We start from the raw sequence: 21922 nt of genomic DNA, 5'->3' as shown, positions 1-21922 counted from the left end.
TACACTTTGGATGATAATCTGGTATGTGAATATATCTCAATTAAATTGCATTTAAGAAGAAGAAGGAGGAGGAGAAGGAGACAACGATGACGACTACCATGGACACCACTTTAAACCAAGTAATCAAACTTAACATCAGCAAAAATGGAACAAACGGACATCATGTGCCCCCAGTGTGGTGAACTGAACACTGTGTAGTATTCATACCAAAAAATGTTCAGCCTGCATCTAATTATGAGGAAACAGGTTGTGGGACATTTCTGAAGCAATTGGCCTGCACTCTTCAAAAATATCAATGTCATGGGAAAAAAATACAAGAGCTGGAAAACTGTTATAGATTAAAAGAAACTAGAGAGACATAATGCATGAAGCTTGATTGGATCTCAGATTTTTTCAAAAGTCTAAAGGTCGTTATTGGGACAATTGGCAAACTTTGAAACAGACTGTATATTAGAATAATCAAGGTTAAGTTTCCTGAGTGTGATAACTATCTTGTAGAAATGTCTCTGTTCTTGGTAAATGCATGGTGCAGTATTCATAAATGAAGTTAATGCCTGCAACTAACTCGCAAATGGTTCAGCAGAAACACACACAAAAACTGTATATCTACATGGAGATAAAGCAAATGTGGAAAGATGTTAATGGCTAGTGAACTGAGGTGAAAAGTGTATACATTCATTGCATTGTTCTTGCAACTTTTCTGCATGTTTACACTTTTTCAAGATAAAAAGTTGGGGAAATGCCAAGCCTTCAGAATTTTAATGCCAGCAGAACAATACTCCAGATGAGGAAAGTGACAGGGTGATGTGGTTCTTCTGCGTTTCACATTTCCCCAGGGGGGCTGGGGGGGCGGGTAGTGCAACAGTGAATATTTACTTAACAGGCATACTAAGTGCCAGGTGCCAGCAAAGCAGCACTGAAAAACATTTATTTGGAAATAGTTTGGTATTTGACATTTTCCCAAAAATATCAATTTTGTCATGAAAATTTTTTTAGATGTATTAAACTTTTTACAGTTGAACTGTTTGTGGAATTGACTTGTTTTTAACTGCATGAGGGACATCATAATCTTTCCAGTGCTTAGGGCATCTAAAAGTCTTCATGTTTTGCCATAGTCACTTCAGGCAAGCAGCCTGGCAGCCAAGAGGCAGGGAAACCAGAAAGTCCTACAAGGGAACTGAAAACTTGGAAAAAGCCCTTTGGGATTGGGTAGCAGTTATCTGGGAGGCAAGGTGCTCACAGGGCCCGAGTCTGGGACTCCTTGGCTAAAGCTAGCTAGAGTAAGAATGGAAATGTCTTGGGCTGTTTTAGAAATCATGCATTTCCACTATTTATTTTGCTTGGTTCTTTTAAATATTAGTGAAGTTTTTTGTTTGCTTGTTTAAAGTGAACCTCTCTCAGCTATGTTAGAAGACCAAGGACAGCAGCCAGGACCAGCCTTCCAGAGCTGCCCCTTGGGCCATCTGCGTTTTGTAGAAAAGCTATTTGCTCCCTACCTTCCTCCTGTTTTCCATTCGCTCCTCCTGCTCGTTCCCTTCTCTGGACTCTGCTCTCTCTCCCTCTTTCCTTCCCAGTGTGTTGCAAAGGACAGGTCAGTCTGGGCTGTGACATCAAGAAGACCCGGATTCCAGCCGTTAGGATGTGACATCAGTGCCTAGTAGGTGGCAGGCACAATTCTAGGCACTGGGGCTACAGTGGTAAATAAAGAAGAAGGCAAGTCTCCTGTCCTCTAGTCCCAGGAGGCAGACAGCGAGCAAGCAGGCGAATGAATAACAAAATTACAGATCATGCAAAGTGCATGGCAAGAGTTAACACGTGATAACGGTTGATGTAGGGACCTACTTGAGTAGGGTGATGAAAGAAGGCTCTCTGAGGCTCAGCTTTCTCTTCTATAAAATGGACGTAGGGGTGTTTGCCTTCACAGGGTTGTTTAAAAGTTCAAATAATATATAGAAAGTGCTTCTTAAATTACGACCTAGCTTTTCCCATGTGATAAAATATGTAGCATGACTTGTGACATATGTGGCAGGTAATTTGTGTAATCCCCTCCTTTGAGTGTGGACTGGACCTAACGACTTGCTTCTAAGGAATAAAGTACAGCAAAAGTGGTAAGAAGTCACTTCCAAGATTGGGGTGCATCGAGACTGAGACTCCTGTTTTCTCTTTTTCTCTCTCAGAAGTAGGCTGCCACTTTGTGAGTAGCCCTAAGAAGAGACCCACGTGGCAAGGAACTGACTTCCCTGGCCAACAGCTAGCAGGGACCCGGGAGGTGTCCTGGGATGCAACTACCAAATGCCCTGTGGCATGCAATGTGTGGTCTTCGACTGGATACTGATTAGGATATACAAGCTGTGAAAGAAATGTGGGGGCCATTGACTGAAAAGCAGGTTCAAAACAGCATGTTGGTTGTGATCTTATTTGTTATTTGTGATCTTATTTGTTAAAGGCATTTATTTGTGTGTGTGTGTGTTTGCATCGAAAAAGATACAGCCTACCCTATAATTCAGCAATTCCATTTCTAGGTATATTTTTACAAGAAAAGAGTTCATATGTCTACCAAAAGACATGCTCAAGAATGTTCATAGCAATCTTATACATTATAGACAAAATTGGAAGCATCCTAAATGTTCATCAACAGGAGAAGGGATACATAGATTATGGAACAGTCTAACAATGGAATACCAACCAGCAATAAAGAGCTAACTGCTGATAAATGTAACAACAAAGATGAATCCCCAAAATACAATGCTGTGGGAAGGAAGCCAGACACAGAAGAGTACACACTATATGATCCTGCTTCAGTGAAGTTCAAGAACAGGCAAATCGAATCTATGGTGTTAAAAGTCTGGATTGTTTTTACCCATGGGAAGCTGGATACCCACTGGGAAAGAGCATGAAGAAAACTTTGGGGGTGAGGATAATGTTCTAGGCCTTCATCTGGATGTGCTTCCTTAGGCATATACATATGCAAAAATTCATCAGGCTGTAGATTTAGGATGTGTGCCCTTCACACAATTGAGGTCTACCTCGATTTAAACATTTTTAAAGAAATAAATACAGAAGGATATACACTAAAAAGTATGAATAGTGGTAATTTATGAGTACGGGAATATGATGTTCTGATTTGTTTTGTTTTGTTGCTCGTCTGTATTTCCCAAATTTCTGTAATACATGTGCACTGCTTCTGCAATAATAAAAGGTTATTTGCAAGGTTGACCTCCAAATACTCCATGCTATTATTCATGCTGCCTCAGGGTAAAGTCAAGGGATATACTCACTTACTTCATTACCCCTGAAGGAGAGAGGGGTGTGGCCATGCATCATACAAAGAGATGAAGTGCTAATTGCGGTGGCATTGGGTGTGTGGGACTGTTCCAGAGAAGTCCCGAGCTCTGAGCACATGGAAGGCCAGAGTGGGCCTGAGTATCGGTCCATGTGGCATAATGGAAAAGTACCCAGGAGGTAGAATCTGAAGATTTAGGTCTGAATCCAGATCCAACCATTAACTAATTGTGGCCTTTGGCAAGTCATTCAGCCTTCGAAGTGGAAGTAATTGTAGAGGTCTTTCAGTGAATTAGTTACAGAGCAGGACCCAAAAGCCAGGTCACTGACTCTGCACAGGTTCCAGGTTCCTTCCATCCTGTGTTGCTTCCCTATTTATGATCTTCTTACCTCCAATTTATATAGAAATTTACATTTTATGAAATTCCTGTTGAATTTTCACAGAACCTCTTGTTAAGCAAGCATCATTCTTTCCTTTCTTTAAAGGTAAGAAAACCAAGTTTCTCTGATAATAAGTGACTTGCCCACAACTAGTAAGTGGTAGAATCAGGACCTGCCCTCTGGTCTTCAGTCTCCAAATCCTGTGTTCTTTCCTCTATGCCAGCTGGCCTATCTAGGATGCTGACACTTAACTGCACCCCTCCTTTACCCTACAAACGCTCAGAGCAGATCTGAAGTTCACTTCCATCCTTGGCAGGATCGTTATTTTCTGGGGAGGGACAGAAAGCTCTACACAGAGCATCCCTGAATAGGCCTTACTGGTGCTGACTCCAGCTCCTTCCTGGAAGGATCCAGACTCCTCCAGCTCTGTGTTATCTGAGCCATAAGGGAGACCAGAGCTCTGATGCTGGGGAGACACTCAGATCAAGGACTGCCAGTTCCACCTGCCAACCTGGTTGCAGGGTGACTGCCAGCTCCCTCTGTCCTAAGTGTACCCTCCTGATCCACAATGAGGGGCCACAACTCCTTACCAGCCCTCTTCTCTCCTCCCTGGGAAGATTCTCCCCAAGCTCAAGTCACCAGTTCCCCATCTCTATTCGGTTCCCGCACCTCTCCCTCCTATCACCAGGTTAGGCCCCCAGGTCCCACCCCCCTCCCAGCTGGTGAAAAAGCTGCAGCAAGAGGCAGAGCCATGGTGGGCCCAAGAGGCAGCAGCTTTGAGTGGCTAACACCAACCCTCCTCAATAATTCATTCCCAAGGAGGCTGCGGGCACCATGCCCTCATCCTGAGCTGGAGATGCCTACTACATCTCACATCCTTATATTTAGAGGGGGAGGGACTCAGGATTAGGGCAGAGGGTAGTGGGAGCAATAGAAGTGTGCTCAGCTTCCAGCCCCACTGCTGTCACCTCTCCCCCTACTCCTTGTTGGAGAGAGGCTCTGATCTGTGCTGAGACCAGGGATCCATAAGAGATAAAGGAAAACTCAAGAACTGCAGTGTGCCAGAGGGGTAAGGAGGAAGCACCCAGACACAGTGCCTCACCCCCACTCACTCCAACTGTCCATGCCAGGGTCAGCCTCTTTCCCCGTCCTTCTGAGCCTATTCAAGGTCACCCTCTGCCTCTCAGCAGCAGCCCCACCCTCCTAAAGGGTGCCCAACCTCCCTCTGTCCCAAGCTTCTGGAAGTCCTGGGATCTTTCCCTTGCCCCCACACAAGAGAACTCTTTCCCCAAAAGGCTCCCACCCCTCTGGCCTGTAATCTGAGTCAAATATCTAAAAATCTTCCAGGGATTCTCCCACCCCACCCCATCCCATCCCATCCCTTTTCAATCCCAGCTTCCTTAGTCAACCTCTGATGTTTATAAAGCCTGTAAACGTGTAGGGGCTGAAGAAGGACTTGAACTGACTCCTTGGTCAGTGCTGCAATGCAGAGTCCTAAAGTGTTAGGAGTTTGTCAAGAGCGGTTCTTTGCCTCTAGTGAAGAATAAATGCTGCAAAATCAAGGCCCACCCTTCTTCCCCTGGCCCATCCCTTCCTCCACCTGGGGCAATACCCTAGAGTTATCCTGACGTCAGCCTCATTCCTCACTCCAACCTATTCTGTGGAATTGGAATCACCCATCACATGCACTGGACCCGGAGGGGAAACTGACATCCAAGACTACAATAAACATCTATGAAGCACCTACTGCGTACCGGGCTGAGCCACACTCTGGAAAGCAAGATAGTGAGAGCCAAGCAACTCAGTCCTCTCATTCTCCCCTCCTTTTCTGGGACCAGGAGGAACTCCAAAATCCACAGAACTGCTGCACTCCCTGCCCCAGAGTGGGCAAGGGTTGGCTCTTGAAGCTGTAACCGACTTCCCAGTTCCTACAGTGAGGCCTGGTATGGGAAAGAGGGTGCAATCTTGCTGGTCACATTAGCAAGAAACTCTTCAGACATTTAAGCAAATGCTGTGTCAGGGAATGGAGTCTGAAAGTGCCTAGAAGCATCAAATAACACCATAGGCCCAGAGGCAGAGCCCAGAAAAAGGCAGAGGTTGCAGCAGGAGCGATTGAGGTTTGAAGTCAAAGGAACTTCCCCAGAGTAATATGTGGACTTGGCAATGGGGATTCCCTGTGGGAGCCATTTCCAGAGAGCCTTTTCAGAAGATCTGGGTAGAACAGATACACAGGGAAGGATATAGTGATCTCTCTTCTCTTGTCTTCATGGTGCACAGATTTTTCGAATGCCAGGGTCACTATGTACAGTTGCACAGGTTATGCCTTGCTGAGGAGGCAAGTGGGGATTGAAATCCAGCCCTAGAGCAGGCAGCAAGCCCCCTGGTACAGAGCTGTGGTCTCCCAGGAGAGCACATCTTTTTAAAATGTGTCCAAACACTAACCCAAATGCCTAGCAGAGGTCCTGTCAAATACCCTGAGGTCCTGACAACCTGGAGGTGTGGGAGGTCAGGAAAAAGGGTAAGCTGAACCCAGGAAGAAGGGATAAAGGGTACCTGGGGAGCCCTGGGGGCCTGTAGACTAGGGCTGAGGTCCCAAATGGCCCAAGCTAGGACGTGGCTCCCAGGAGTATCCACTCTAGAGGCCCATCTGAGCAGGGTGCCCTGCACAGATACAGTGAGGTCAGAACCAGAGATGCAGGGGGACCACCTGAAGGAGCTCGAGTGGCAAGGAAGAGGGTGTGGGTCCTGGACAGGGTCCAAAGAGGGAGAATCCTGCCAGGCATCTCACACGGAGGGGACTGGGAGAAGAAAATTCTGGGGACCTCAGGGCTGGGCTCCTGGTTCTAGCTCTGAGATTTCTACCTTCTCTCTGTTGCAAAAGGAAGGGTATGTGGGGCGCAGCTGGGGTGGAAATGAGAAAAAGCAAGGGTGCGGAACTGCCCCTATGTGCACCTCAGATTCCCTCTGATAGGCTCAGGGAGAAGTAATTGATAGTTCTATTTTAAAGTAAGGGGTGGAGAAATGGTGTTCTAGTCTGTAAATTCGGGGGGAGAGGGGGGGAAGCCAGGAACAATCGCTTGCCTTAGCCAGCACCCGCTCTTCCACTCCCCTTCTCTTATGGAAACTTAAGCTGCCCCAAGGACCAGAGGAGCTACTCCATTAGCTGTGGTCAGCAGGGGGTGTGGGAAGGGGGGGGGCTCTCCCTCAAGCGCTTATTGCCAAATGGAAGACAAAGCTTCTGCTTCCTAAGAGCCAAAAACCAAAACCAAAACAACAGAGAAAAAGCATTAAAACACCCTCACACATTTTTAAAAAATACACACACAACACACCCTCTCTATCTTCTCTGAATTGCTGAAGATGGGTAACTTGGAGGTGCAGGGGGGTGGGTTTTGGGGATCTGTGACCCACTGGACTGGACCACAGAGGGAGGGTAGGAGGTGTGTTCACAAAGCAGCTTCCAGGTTACATCCAGCCTGAGGAGGAGCTGGGGGTGGAGAGATGAGAACTGATTGTCCCCCAACTTAGTTCCCTCTGGAATGGGGGCAAGTGAAGGGTCAACTGAGCAGAAAGAGGGGGCAGTGTCCCGAGACCCCCAAGGAATGGAAGGATTGTGGGAAGGGGTCTCCAGAACCCATAAAGGAAATGGGTTAAAGGGTGGGGCGCCCTCGATATGAAAGGGAAGACTTCAAGTTGGTAATGAGGGGAAGTTGGGGATCCGGGTCATTTGTCTCAGGGTGTGTCTGTCCACCGCCCCCAGCCACCATCTTTAATATGGAGAAGGGGGGAGCCGTCCAGCCTGAGGGTGTTGGGGGTTGTGGAGGGACCAGCTAGAGGCCAGTTCGCTCAGAAGGGTACTGAGATGGGGCTACACCCCCGCTCCCCCTTCCCCCGCCAGAACTTGGGCTTGTCCTGTTTGACGTGCCCGCCGAAGGGGGCGGAGGGGGGTATTGACCCGAAGAGCCATCCCGGGGCTCTGTCCAGTCCCGATCGGGACGCTGCCCGGCTCAGGGGGAGCGCCCCTCCAAACCAGGATGGAGGTAAGAGCGGTCTGGGGGCCCGGGGAGGCGCGTGTCTCAAAGAAACCTCACGGTAGTGGAGAAAAAGAGTGCATCTTGAGGTCGGCTACTAAGGGTCTGGAGGTGGGACCGCAGTTCCCGGAAAGAGGAGTGGACGAGGGACTGGTACTAGGCTTCAGCGGGGTCTGGCTCCTGGCTGGCCCTCCAGGCTCCGGTCAGGACAGCGCCTCCTACCGGCAGGGCCGGACCCCTGCGGGAAGAGAGACGCGACCCGAGGCAGGTGCAGCCACCTGGAGGGCGTGTGCGGCCACCGGGCAAGCGAGCCTAGGGTGTGCTGCAGCCGGTCAGGGAGGAGTCGCCTCGCCTCGCCCTTCCCCTTCGCGGGGCTGGGACCAGAACCTGGGACAGGAGGGGTGACAGCAGAGACTCCCCGGGCGCCGGGCGCATCCCGCCTGCGCTGTCTCCATATGGATCCCGCTGGAGCCCCGGGGTCCGGGCCTGGGAGGGGTGGATGAACGTGGCTTGCCAGACACAGAGGAGGCTCCTTGAAGCACCGGCAGGCAAGCTGTAAACGAGCGTTCTTCCTTTTCGGTTCCTTCCTTCACTGTGGTCCGGGTCGAGGCCACCGCTAGGACGGCGGAGCCTTTCTTCTTTAGGGAACAGCGGCCGGGCGCTTGGCACGGAGCTGGGACGCGGGAGGAGCAGAAGCTTCCGCCGAAAGCTCAAGAGTTAAGACAGCCTTGGGCTACTCTCGCCCTTCTGCCTGCGGCAATGGCAGCTCCAGAGTCCTTTCCCTTTCTGGGAGGGGGTTGAGGAAGAAGCTGGGGGGGGGGGGGGGACTGGAGAAGGAGGGCGAGAGATGGGGATGAAAGGGCAGTAGGAGGCGCCCAGATAAACAGCCGAGATCGGGAAGAGGAAGAAGAGACGGCGAGGGAGATAGGCTGGAAGGAAAGGCGAAGGAAGCGCGAGAGAGACTGATAGAGGCGCCAAGAAAGGAGGGGAGAGGGAGGGAAGGAAGGAGGGAGGAGGGAAGGGGGAGGGAACCCGGCAAGAGGGAGTGGAGCGGGCGGTGGAGCCGGGCGGGCTTGGGGCGAAACCAGGCGAGCAGGCAGCAGCCAGTCTGCGGAGCCGCGGCCGGGTCGTGCTCCCGCCTCGGAGCCCCGGGCCCCGGGAGGGGGGAGAGGACGCTAGCTTGGTCTATGTCTTTTTCTGACTCCAGTGCAACCTTCTTGCTGAACGAGGTAACCGCGGGCCCCCTCCCTAATGGGTGGGAGGGGAGGGAAATCAGAGGAAGCCAGACCAAGGGTGGAAGAGGCACCGGGTACGAGGGAGAGGCCAGAGCGGGCAGCTCCTAAGCGTTGGAACTGGGATGGGAGGGGAGGAGAGGACTACTGAGAAGCCAGGGAGGGGGCTAGATTAGAGGAGGGAGAGGGGAGGGTTCTGCTAAGCTCTCCCTGGTGCCTCTCCTTGAATTCCCTGAGGATAGCTTAGCAGCTAGAATGCAGTTGTTGGTGACTCCTGGAGGGAGGATTTTCCAGAAGTGCTGGCTCCTGCCTCAGTTTCCCCCTTCAAACCTCAGGGATTGGGATCTGCCCAGCTTCCTGGTGCACTGAGAGAAGCTAGAATGTATTCTGGAGGCACCCAAGAACTCTAGCTCCCAAATCTGGTTACTTGGGCTTTGCATCCTCTGTCTTGCTTTGATGCCTGGGTACCTGCCAGCTGCCGGTCTAATAGCTGTCTTCTAGGTAGAGTCGGGCAGGAGTCCCCCCCTCAAGGTGGCTCTCGACCCTGATCCTTTTTTGTCCTCAGCATTCTCCCCTTAGGCCCAGCCATGAGAAAGAAAAGGGGTTAGGGATACTGAAATGTCCTGTTACAGACAGAAAGTCACTAGGTTGGCCTGAGAAATGGAGTAGGAAGGTGTGGGTGAGGTGAGAAGTGGAAGGGGGCATTGGGTAGCAACCCAGAGATACAGGAAGAAGAAAGGGAGGCTCTGCAGCTCCTGGAGGACCCAGGGGATGGGCCCAGGTATGAGGAGCTTGAACCCATCTCTTGGGGTTTGTTGGCATGGCAATTCATGCCTCTTGAGCAGACTTAGGCACCATTGTCCCAGATGTGGATGAAGACAACAAGGTGTGTGAGGAAGGAGTGCTCCTGATGGGAGATCCACTGTTATCTGCAGTCCCTAGGACTCCCTGGGGGTAGGGAGGGTCCCAAAAGGAGATGCCAGTAGAGTAGATTCAGGGATGGGGAGTGAAGCAGCTGCCTTAGCATCTGTCTTCGTCACTGGAATCCTCTCATAGGAGAGAGCACCTTGAGGGTCTTATTCTTTCATCCCTCATGCCTCTTCTCTGCCCCTCTGGAAAGAGAAAAGAAATTGAAGCAACAGAGAGATTGAAAGAGGAAGCTAAAGGAATGCTATGGGAGAGAGCACAGAGGAGGAAAGCCAGAGTGTCTGGGGATTCTCAATCCAGAAGAATCCAATATATAATAACTCCAAATGATGCTGGCCTCAGGAAAGGGAGTTGTGAATGCAGACTGCATTCGCAATAGTGACTGGTCCTCCCAGCTGTAGGGGCTCCAACCAAACCCAGTTTGCCAAACCTAGTAGAAAGAAGATGCTGGGCTGGGTTGGACCACCCAGAGGGGTGGACAGACTAAAGGCAGACTAAAGATAGTTTTAAGATGAGCCCCCTTCTCTCTCTTCTCCTTGCCAAGCAAACACAAACAAGCAGCATAGATGGGAAGCTGACTGGTTTAGATGGTCTTCTCTCCCATGCACAGGCCCTTTACCAAAGATCTCATCATCAACCCTGTCAGAGTTTTGATTTCCCGATTCACCCCTAGCCCTCAAGCTAAGGAAAGGAGGAACTGGGAATTACTTAGAGCAGATGCTCCATAAATGTTTGTGGAAGGAATAAATTAGTGAGCAGAGATGGGTAAGGAACATTTGGTGGCCTATCCAGATTCCAAGTTTCAGTGTTAAAAGGGCCCCTAGAAAGTCTAGCCCAACCTTCTTTTAAGGAGTGGGAAATAGTCTCAGAGATAAGTGACCTGACTGGGATCACATAGCTTAGTGGCAGAGCCAAAACTAATATGCAGGTGTCTTGACTTCCAAACATCTTTCAGCCACTACACCACATTCCCCTTCCTGCTAACCCCCTCCCCCCATTCCCCACCCCTGTCTCCTGGACAGAGGGGCCCCTATTCTAAACTTTTCCCTCCCTCCTCATCTCCCTGCAATCCATTACTGAAATGGAAAGAAGCATCACTAAATGGTTATTAAAGTGATAACAATACCCCCCCAACACACACACAATTGGATGGGGATTTTTAGTTTATAGAGGCTCTGACGCCCCATTTTCTTTTCTCATTCTCACAATGAGGGTGTGAGGATGTGGCAATGGAGAAGGATTGAGCCCAGGAACAAGAGCCCAGACACTAGGCGGCCTAAGGCCTCTCTCCAAGTGTGTAATCCCCGGACCACTGTCATCCCCGGATTGGGGGTGGGGGGTGGGTACGTGGGTAGGCAGTCTAGGCCATTGATCAGAATTCAAAGGACTAATTTTGCTCAGGAGATGAAGAAAGGAGGGAACTCAAATGGGAGAATCTTTGGGGAAATTTCCTGAAGATGGCTGCTGCTCTGTCTCTAATCTTGGGGGGTCCTCTGGAGGAGACTGGTGCAGAGTGGTACATGTGACTGGAATCTGGATACCTACCCCCCATCCTTTTGCTAAGGAGAGAATCTGGTCTTACGCCAGCTACTCTGGGGAGACTTGCCCTTTCCCCTCCCAACCCCACTGTGGCCAGGATCCTACTTTCTGTCCCACCCACAACAATCCCCCTACCTCCACCCTCTTGTTTCTTCCTTTCTTTCCCCTTCCCTTCAGGCTAAGCTAAAACAGCCTCTCCCAGCTCCAGTACCCAAGGGTACCTCCGCAATCCGTGGCACGGTGCTTGGCAGGGAAGTGAGAAAGGGAAGCCCCAATCCCTGCCAGACGAGGATGAAATCTGCAGGCCTAACCCAAGTTCGTTGACCCACCCCCACCCCCACTTTAGGACGGGTTGGGCACCGCGACCCTTTGCTGCCGCCGCATCTCTAGACTGAGGGGCTAGGCACCTGTTGCAGCAGGGGCTGCTTTCCTGGCCTTGGCTTGGTGTCACCATTGAGAGGTTTGCTTTTGGAGTCTCCTGGACTGCCAAGGCCCAGACACGCCGCCCTCTCACCTGGGGCCCCTCCCCCGTCTGCAGCCGCCCCTCCCCTACGCCTCTTCTGTCTCCCTCGGTCTCCCCATTTCCCTGTCTCCCCGCTTCCGCCCTCTGCCTCCATCCCTTCTTTCTCTCTCTACTGCCTCCCGGGAACCCGCGGCCTCTCCTTCCCCTGCTCGGGTCTCGTCTCCCTCCGCGTCTCGGCGCCCCCTCCCCTCCCCCGCTCCAGCCCTTTGTTTCCCGACGGAGTATTTCCTGGGTTGCCGCGCGTCTGCGGCCCCGCATCTCTCCTCGCCCCGCCTCCTCCAAGCCTGGATCCGCCCCGCCCGCAGTCTCTCCTCCCTTTCCTCCCCGCCGCCCCGCTGCCCCATAGGTGCTAGGGGACCCGCCTTCTACCTAGCTCGGGTCTACCACCCCCTCCCGGCCCAGGCGCGGGCTCCCCCAGTGGCCGGCCCCCCACCGCCACCCCCGCCTTCTCCCGGGGAGGGGGCAGGTGGGCGGGCACCATTGTTGTAGGAGCCGGCGCCAGATTCCTCAGCCGCTGCTGGGGTGGGACCAGCAGGGTTTGGAGGGGGTGGAGTGGGGGGAGCGGTGATTTGAGCTGGGAGCAGCTGGGCTTCGCGGCTCGCTCCCTCCTTCGTGCTCTCTCGCTCGCCGCCGCCGCCGCCCGCCGGGCTGCGGGGCTCGGTGGCATCTCTCGGGCGCGGCCGCTGCCTTCGCCCCTGCCTCCGGGCCGCTCCCGCCCCCGGCGCCGCTCGCTCCCCCCCACCCGGACTCCCCCATGTATGACGACTCCTACGTGCCCGGGTTTGAGGACTCGGAGGCGGTGAGTGTCCACGGTGAGGGTGGGGGTGGGGGAGTTGGGGTGACACCCCCTCTCCTTCGGACCCTTCCCCCAGTTCAGGACTTTGAGAAACGTCTCAGTGGCAGGGCAGGGGTGGGAGCGCGCTAGGAAAGTGGATTTTCATGTCAGGGGCTCAGCAGTGCCCCAGTCCTAGACCAAGGGGCAGTGGGTGTGAGCAAGAAGGGGCAGTGTGGGGGAAAGGCTTGGGCGGGTGGCTCTACAGCATAGGACAGAAGAGATGGAGGAAGGTAGGGATGGAGGAGTGGAGGCAATGGCATGGATGCTTTAGAGAGGGCAGATGCAGTGTCTGGAGTTCCCAGAGGAGATCTATGAGATCTAAACACAACAGCTACAAGAGGAGCCAGGGCTCTTGAGGAGGGGGACATTCCAGACCCGTGCCCGAAGTAAACAACAAATGAGAGAGCCTGGGAGAACATCAGGGAGTCTGGTCCCAGCCTCTTCACAAAGAGGGATCATAAAACTTGAGAACCTCCTATATCCCTTTCTGCCCTCCATCTCTGTGCATTGCCTTATCTCCTCATCCTTACTCTAGCCCAGCTTCTGACCAAGGCTGAAATCCAGGCACCCAGCACATGGGTGGCCAGCTGATCAGGACCATCCATTCCACAGCCCCCTGCTGAGGCTTCCTCTTAGCAGCAGGCACCCTGTGCCCCTGCTCAGCATGGAGGGCCTGGAGGTGAAGCCAGAGAAGCTGAGGGCCTGGGGTTGGAGAGGAAGCTCTTTGCTCAGAGAACCAGGCAACCGATAAATATTTAATTCTCCTCTTTGCTTTTATCTCCTGACCCACTGAGACAAAGCAGTTCATTAGGCAGTGATTCCTGGAGCTCAGAGATCAGGGAGAGTGCCTAGAAGGATGGGGACAGGATGGGGAGCAGCTTCTCAGCCCCCTGGAACCACCAACCTTCCCATAAACCTCCTGGAATAAGGCCTCTTGGAAGAGGACCACTAGATGTTCTAGAAGGGATCCCCTGATTGATGTGGAGGTAGAGCTATATGGTTGCCAACTCTACTGGTCTGAAAAGGAAGTATGTTGAATCCCTCTCCCATCTCTTGCTGCCAGACTCAGGATAGATGAGTGCTGGGGCTTAGAATAGGTAGCTGTCAGTTCTTTTCTGGGACTAGGCTCCTGCTGGGCCCAGCTCCCCATCGGGCCTCTGGGGCTAATTACCTAGCAGCTAGAGCAGATTATTTTCAAGGTCCTGGTGGATGCCACTTCTCTGACAATTGAAGTGACAGCTGGCATGACCCAGGGTGCCAAAGTGAGCTTGAGAAGGGACCTCTCTGTGGGGCTGGAGGGGAACCGGGAGGTTCTTTGCATCCCTAGAGAGAAGGCAGGAGTTGTTGCAAGGTGGATGGCATTTGGGGGCAGCATGAAGACCTATTGCTCTCTCCCCACCTCTTTCTAGTTCCTCAATCCCCTGCCCCCACTTCCCTTTCTCTTGCTTGGCTCCTTGCTCTCCCTGAGGCCCCCTCTGAAGCAGTAGGAGGGAGATCAGACTCTAAATAAATCCACCGGCTCATCTCCCTCCTCTCCTTCCCCCGTGCCAGGCAAGAGTGGAGCTGCAGCCTGCCCACACACTCACCAGGCAAGGGGGGCACCACCAGGGCTCTGTGCCAACTCCTGGCAGCTCCAAAGTACTGAGCCTCTGACTGTTCTGGCATAGCAGGGGATGGGGGAGTCAAGACCCCAGAGTGTACTTGGCAGAGCAGTCCTGGCCTCTCCCAGTGAGGCCAGAGCATCAGAGATGAGTGAGCTCTTAGGACCTGGGAGTAATGGAGAGGGGGTTCCATTCTGAGCACAGCTTATTAAATATTTAGGAAGAGATTCTGTCATTCCCATCCTAGGATGGGAGGCCAGGTAACCCTGATTTCCCAGGCAGGGACATTAAGATTACAAATAGGTTGAGAGCCTGGAGGGCAGGGAGTAACGGTTAGACTCCTTTCCCAGCTCAGTGCTGAGCATCTGGGAAGTTATCTGACGTATACTTATCCTGCCTTTCCTTCTGCCTCCCACCCAGCCTGTCGGCCCCTATCTACTGCAGACAGCCGTATCCTGCAGAAATCTCTCTTTTATACTAAAACCCCTGGGATAGAAGTCTCTCACCCTGCTGACAGTGCAAAGTTTCTTCCTGGGGCTCAGCCTCTCCTTCCTGCTGCCAAGCAAGCCTGATTTTACTCTCAAGAGAGGTGGGAAAGAGCTGGCAGACTGTACTCTGTAATATTAAAGACTCTTGCCCCCTTGTGCTATCTTCATGCCTTTGGTCTACCACAGATGTTGTCTATAGCTTAGGCTCCTGGGCCTGGGCTGAGATGAAGCCAACAAGCCCTCCTGCCCAAGGTGGGCCTGGGGCAGAGGCCAAGTGGATAGCAGGTGTACATTCCCAGAGAATCTGCTCTGTGCTGCCTTCTGTGAGGAGCTTATGCACAGGGAACTTGAGGGAATGTTCCTCAGCCTGAGAACATTCCAGAAGCAGGTCTAGAGTGTCTTCCCCTGCACACACACACACACACACACACACACACACACACAGAGTCCTATATAAACTCCTTATCTAGGCTCCTGCCTTCTGTTTGCACCTGTACCTCAGAATTAAGTGAAGCATCATTTCAGTCTTCTGCCCATAAAGAGGGGAAACTGAGGCAGAAAACAAGATTCCATTCTTCCCAGACTGAGGAATAAACTCAGACATCCTGACTTCCAGCCTCTTGTCCCAGGGTCCACCTTCCCTTTCTCATTTGTGCATCTCCCTCATAGCCCTTAAGGTGAGCTCTAGGGTTCCCCAAATGTACCCTCATTGTCCAAAGCCCCTTCCTATGGGCAGGACTCAGAGACTCTCCTTGCTCAGCTTACCAGAGATCCCCTCCCCACACCCCCAGAGTCTGACTCCTTGGCTGTGTTGCCTGGCATGAGCGTGGCCCTTCTCCAGGGCCTGCTGTCCCCTGGGCTTGGAGAAGGAGGGGGTGATGCAGGCCAGGTGGTAGGCAGGGCCCAACCTCACCCGTGCCCAGGGAGATAGCTTTGTGTTGCCTTCTCAGCCTGTGTCTTGTTTGCTGCCCACATTTGGCTGGTTGCCCCAGCAGGTGTGGGAGGAAAGTGGGGGGTGGGGAGAGTAAAGGGGAAATGACTTCCAGGAGTTGGCAGCTCTGTACCCTCCTCTTCACCCTGGAAGGGAAGAGACTATGGAAGATGAGCTCTAAGGGGGCGGATGGCTATATCCAGACCCTCAGGGCCAGTGCCACGACAGCTAGCATCTCTTGACTCTTCCCTGGTGGGCTGTATTCCTGCCAGGCTTTTTAAAAGCAGGCAGGAATGAACAAGACGACTGGGTCTCTTGGATTCAGAATCATCTCCAGTATACCATCTTTGGTGTACCTTTCTACCCTCTGCCTCAGAGGACCTGGTAGAGGGGAGAAAAGGCAGAAAAGAGAGAAGTGTGGCAGACTCTATTCAAAGCTGCGGTATTAATAGGCTTGAGGGGAGGGGCCCAGATCTTAGCACATATGGATTGGACTGACCTTCCTGCACTGGAGGCCCTGCAGCCTTTCCCAAGGGAATAGGAGGGACTGTGGGGGCTCAGCCACCCCCCTTGGAGACAGACATACTGGGGGTTTGTGGTGGCACCACTGTGGATTAGGAGGGTACCTCTGCTCTTTGCAGTGCCCTGCACACTGGAGCCCAGGGGTCACAGCCTCTCTCCGCTCTCAGGGTTCAGCCGACTCCTATACCAGCCGCCCATCTCTGGACTCAGACGTCTCGCTGGAGGAGGACCGGGAGAGTGCCCGGCGCGAAGTGGAGAGCCAGGCTCAGCAGCAGCTTGAAAGGGCCAAGGTATCGCCTTCTGGGGCAGGGGCCAAGACAGGAGGCCAGGCTGGGTGGAAGACTGTGCTTGGTCTTAAGTCCTGAAAGGTCACTGGACAGGGTGGATGTGAGTGGAGAAGAGTGTGCATGTGTGATGGGCAGAGATTCTGGCCAAGGCCAAGCTCCTCTGCTGGATCATCAGCCCTCTGTGGATGAGGTACTGAAATGGGGAAGGGGGTGGACTGAGGCTTCCCTCTCATGCACTGATGGCCAAATTCTCCAGCACAAGCCCGTGGCATTTGCTGTGAGGACCAATGTCAGCTACTGTGGTGTACTGGATGAGGAGTGCCCAGTCCAGGGCTCTGGAGTCAACTTTGAGGCCAAAGATTTTCTGCACATTAAAGAGGTGATTGACTGACCCCCTAACCCACCACAGCCTCCACCACTTAACTTTCCTGCTCCTGCCCTAAATCCCAATGCCCCTTACTTCTTTAGGTCCTCAGTCTGTAAACAAGTCCCCAAACTCCTCAACTCTTACCTTTAACATGCACCCACCCATTCACCTCTCATATCCAAGACCTAATCCCCAGAGTCTCCATCCTTCTGAGACCTGGCTTGGACCTCAGCCTCCATAGCTGTAAAGTGCCTCCTAACATGGGACAGCTGTGATGCCTCACTCTGCGTCCTGGATGGCTCAAACCTGGCTGCCCTTCCCTATGGCACCGTCTCCTGCCCACCTCCCTTGCACTGCCTTCCTCAGTCCCCTTGGACCTATTGAGTGCTTCCCTGGCTCCTTCACATTGAAGATCCAGGACTGAGGCTTAGGCTGCCTCCTCTCACCTCCCCTTCCCTCTCCATCCCACCCCCAGAAGTACAGCAATGATTGGTGGATCGGGAGGCTAGTGAAAGAAGGCGGGGACATCGCCTTCATCCCCAGCCCCCAGCGCCTGGAGAGCATCCGGCTCAAACAGGAGCAGAAGGCCAGGTGAGAGCAGGGCTGTGGCTCAATAAACACTCACCCCAGACATGTACACATTAACCACAGAACACAGTGGCCACGCACACACCACACATGCACACATATGCTGAGCACAAAGATATACACACCCCGCTCTACAACCACACAGATATACAAGCATACACATAAATGCACATGACTAACTAGTAAGTAATGTATAGATGCATACATACACAGAGGCACTCTCTCTGACCTCTCTTTCTGCTCTCAGGAGATCCGGGAACCCCTCCAGCCTGAGTGACATTGGCAACCGACGCTCCCCTCCTCCATCTTTAGGTAGCCCCCTGCCCCACGCCACCTGTCTTGGGTAGGTGGGTAACTAAGACACAGGGGAAGGGAGAATTTTCCCCACGTTAACTGTGGGAGTAGGATTGGTGGAGGGATCAAAAGAGCTGGGAGAAGCCCAGTGTCTCCCCTGGGGAAGGGAATATCATGCCCCCAGGGCACTTTCCCCTTTACCAACTTTAACCTTTTATTTCCTTTTCCAAAAAGCCAAGCAGAAGCAAAAGCAGGTAAGTCAAGGAATGGACCTGGGCTGGGGGTGTGGGGTGGGCTCATGGCTTATGGCTCCGTGAACAGTTTTCTGGGCAGTCATTATTGGAAGTAGGAGAACAGAGAAGAGAGGGAGCACCGGAGCTCCTGAAATGTGTCCCCAAGACAGTCAGGTACAGGGCAGGCACAGGGCCATGATTTTGCCTGACCTCATGTCCCTTCTGCAGGCAGAACATGTTCCCCCATATGATGTGGTACCCTCCATGCGGCCAGTGGTGCTGGTGGGCCCCTCTCTCAAAGGTTATGAGGTGAGAGGAGGTCCCTGACCCCAAGCTTGCCACAGGAAGTTCCCAGGGACAGTGGGAGGAGATCTGTGTGTGGAGAGGGTGGGTTTCAAGGTTCATGCCGGGGGACACTGCCCTTTCCAAAAGGGCTCTCAGTCAGCTCTGTGCCTTCCCCCCACCCAGGTCACAGACATGATGCAGAAGGCTCTCTTCGACTTCCTCAAACATAGGTTTGATGGCAGGTAAGCTGCCCTGGCCTGGGGTGATATGAGAACCCGGGAGAAGACCATTGCCTATTTCTAGACACCTGTAGCACCATTTTCTCTAAGGGAAAGTTAGTGGGGTCTCAGCAGGGAGGGGCCTAAGGCTTTAGGTTTAGAAGTGAGCCGTGATGCTCTACCTCCACCCCAGAATCTCCATCACCCGCGTCACAGCTGACCTCTCGCTGGCAAAGCGATCTGTGCTCAACAATCCTGGCAAGAGGACCATCATTGAACGTTCCTCTGCCCGCTCCAGCATTGGTGAGAGGTCCCCATCTCCCTGCTTCTCTGCCCACTCAAGCATTAGTGAGAACCTTCCTGTAGGAAGGCCCTGTTGTAAGAAGTAGGTGGGGCCACTGGTGAGCATTCGTGCTCCTTCCTTCCACAGCTGAAGTACAGAGTGAGATTGAGCGCATATTCGAGCTGGCCAAATCCCTGCAGCTGGTAGTGTTGGATGCTGACACCATCAACCACCCAGCACAGCTGGCCAAGACATCACTGGCCCCCATCATCGTCTTTGTCAAAGTCTCTTCACCGAAAGTAAGGAAGCAGGGATGATGGAGGAGGCCCACAGGGCTGCCCCTCCAGAATGTGATGCAATTCTGCCCGGTCGCTGCCCAAGGGCACCTTAGTTCCCTTTCCCTACTGCATCTGACCATTCTGACTCATCCGCACCGGCCACTGATGCCATATCACAAGTGGGGGAGGGGGCATGCCCAGTGCTTTGCAGCCGCATTTTCCAGGCCCAGCTTTGCCCAAGGCCCCGAGAGAATCCAGACCTAGTCCTCCCCTTTCCCCTCAGGTTCTCCAGCGCCTCATCCGCTCCCGAGGGAAGTCACAAATGAAGCACCTGACTGTACAGATGATGGCATATGATAAGCTGGTTCAGTGTCCCCTGGTGAGTGCCTGAATAAGCTATTCCTGTGCTCACTCTTGCTTTTACCTGACTGGGGGAGCATTAAAGATGAGCAAGGAGCTGCCACTGAGAGGAGTCCAACATTCCCCTTTTCTCTTCCCCCCACCCAGGAATCATTTGATGTGATTCTGGATGAGAACCAGCTGGAGGATGCCTGTGAGCACCTGGCTGAGTACCTGGAGGTTTACTGGCGGGCCACCCACCACCCAGCCCCTGGCCCTGGCCTTCTGGGCCCTCCCAGTGCCATCCCTGGACTTCAGGTAACCATTTCCAATGGGCACAGATCCTCAAGCACTGCCTGCCGATCACCATCCCTGCCCAGCCCAAAGCAGAGGAGTGTCCTTTGCCTCTAGTTCAGAAGGCCAAGGGATTTTAGAACCCCAGCTCTGTTGGATCCAGAGCTAGTGCAGGTAGCAATGGAACTTCCTGATGAAAGAGGGAATAAGTCAATGAGATGGCTAATTAGAGATTAGTTTTCTAGGGGTCAAGGGAAATACAATCTCCATACCTGTTTTCTAGTCTTTCTTGAAAGCGGAGCCTGAATTTTGGGGGAATCAAAAGCTGCAGTTTTCCATATCCAAAGAGGAAGAATGCTACAGCATGACTTTCCTTCCTTGCACTATTTCCTATCTCAGGAATTGAGAGATGGGGGGACAGAATCCCCCACCCTACCAGAGGAGGAAGGGACGCCAAGGTGAGGTCTGTGCTGCCTCATTTAGAGCCTTTATGTTGCCCCCAGAACCAGCAGCTGCTGGGGGAGCGTGGCGAGGAGCACTCGCCCCTGGAGCGGGACAGCTTGATGCCTTCAGATGAGGCCAGTGAGAGCTCACGCCAAGCCTGGACAGGATCTTCGCAGCGAAGCTCCCGGCACCTGGAGGAGGACTATGCAGATGCCTACCAGGACCTGTACCAGCCTCACCGCCAACACACCTCAGGGCTGCCTAGTGCTAACGGGCATGACCCCCAAGACCGGCTCCTAGCCCAGGACTCGGAGCACAACCACAATGACCGGAACTGGCAGCGTAACCGGCCCTGGCCCAAGGATAGTTACTGACAGCCTCCTGCTGCCCTGTGCGGGCAGACACAGGCGCAGCTGACTGGGGCATCCCCTCCAGGCAGGTTGGTGTTAGACTGGCATTAGGCTGGCACTAGTCTCAGCCCCGACAACCTCTGCCCAGGCCCAGCTCCAGGGTTGCCTGGGGTCCTAGGGTTCTGGGAGAAGCAGGGGATCTCCTCATCTCCTGGGCACAGTGACTTCCCTAGGCTCCCAATCCAGGTACTAGCTGTGTGTTCTGCACCCCTGGCACCTTCCTCTCCTCCTGCACAAGAAGCTGCCCCAGTGGGCAGTGCCCTCAGGCCAGGATCCCCTTAGCAGGGACCTTCCCACCAGACTCAGGGAAGGATGCCCCCTCAAAGTGACAAGAGGGTAAGGATGTGGGCAGTATGGCATGAGGAAGAAACCAGATCCCTGACCAGGCACAAATCCTAACAGTCAAGGGACTCGGGTCAGGCTTTGGGGTCTGAGGACCTCCACTCACCTCACTGCCATACATTAGAAATGAGACAATCAGAGCCCATCCGGGTGGGACTCCCATCAATCAGCTGGGGCGGGGCATCCAAGTACAGGACTGGAGCAACAAGCAGGTTAGGCCAAGGTGAAAGACCTCACAGCTGAAGCTCCTGGAGGGAAGGCTCTCCTCACTCTGCCAGGAAGCTTAACATCTGACAGGACTGGGGCCAGGAGCATGGTCAAGCCAGAGGGAGGGCAGGAGTCAACCTGGACTCGGGGTTTGGGAAGAGAGGGCATGTGTAGCACAGAAAGTATGGAACAGCTTTGGGGGGCCTCCTCACCCCCCTCATTCTTTTGCCCTTGCATCTCATCTCTCTTCTTCTTGCCCCTCATGTCTCCTGGGGGATACGAGCCCCAAACTTTATTCCCTAATTCATAGCTGCTGCTTGTTAAGTTAGGGTTAGATGGGGAGAGATAGGACACAGTGGACAGACCCCAGAGGCCTGTCTACCTGGCTACCCTCACCTTATGGCTCTAGCGTATGACCTACAGAGCATGTTCCATGAGACCCCGCCCCCACTGCACTGCCATCTCTAATAAAACACCATGCACAGTCCCTCGGGCTTGTTCTATGTCTGCTGACACCAGTGACTAGGTCCTCACTGCATAGCCCAAGTCTGGAGGAAGTAAAGAAGTTTTATGATCTCTCTCCTCTCACAAAGGATCCATTGAGTGGGAAGGAAACAAGGGTGGAGTTGTGGGGAGGGGCTTCTGTATTCCCTGACACTCACATCCCCAGCCTCATGCCCAGGTATCGGGAGACATTAGGTAGCACAGACAGGACTTGTTCTGGGAGGTGAGAAGGAGGAAGAGTCTTAATCATAGCTTTA

At 53.1% G+C, this 21922-nt stretch overlaps 1 protein-coding gene across 4 annotated transcripts; it reads left to right on the top strand.

Annotated features, from left to right (window-relative positions):
• The first annotated feature begins 7458 nt into the window (after positions 1 to 7458).
• On the top strand, positions 7459 to 21648 carry CACNB3 (calcium voltage-gated channel auxiliary subunit beta 3). 4 transcript variants are annotated; one of them, XM_037847253.1, is made up of 13 exons: positions 7459 to 7703; positions 16460 to 16582; positions 16836 to 16958; positions 17422 to 17537; positions 17782 to 17846; positions 18063 to 18082; positions 18290 to 18370; positions 18530 to 18588; positions 18758 to 18867; positions 18995 to 19146; positions 19409 to 19504; positions 19633 to 19782; positions 20262 to 21648. In XM_037847253.1, the coding sequence occupies exons 1-13, from the start codon at positions 7698 to 7700 to the stop codon at positions 20574 to 20576; spliced, it is 1416 nt and encodes a 471-aa protein (XP_037703181.1). In that variant the 5' UTR covers positions 7459 to 7697; the 3' UTR covers positions 20577 to 21648. The 4 variants fall into 4 exon arrangements, with proteins under 4 accessions (XP_037703181.1, XP_037703180.1, XP_037703178.1 ...); XM_037847252.1 differs by lacking the exon at positions 7459 to 7703 and adding an exon at positions 8796 to 8923; XM_037847250.1 differs by lacking the exon at positions 7459 to 7703 and adding an exon at positions 12040 to 12714 and having other exon boundaries at positions 16412 to 16582.
• Positions 21649 to 21922: the final 274 nt, after the last annotated feature.

Source organism: Choloepus didactylus, chromosome 8 (assembly GCF_015220235.1).
Source record: "Choloepus didactylus isolate mChoDid1 chromosome 8, mChoDid1.pri, whole genome shotgun sequence".
NCBI lineage: Eukaryota > Metazoa > Chordata > Mammalia > Pilosa > Megalonychidae > Choloepus > Choloepus didactylus.
The sequence above is the reverse complement of the archived record's forward strand: the minus strand, read 5'-3'. Positions and strand labels throughout refer to the sequence as shown.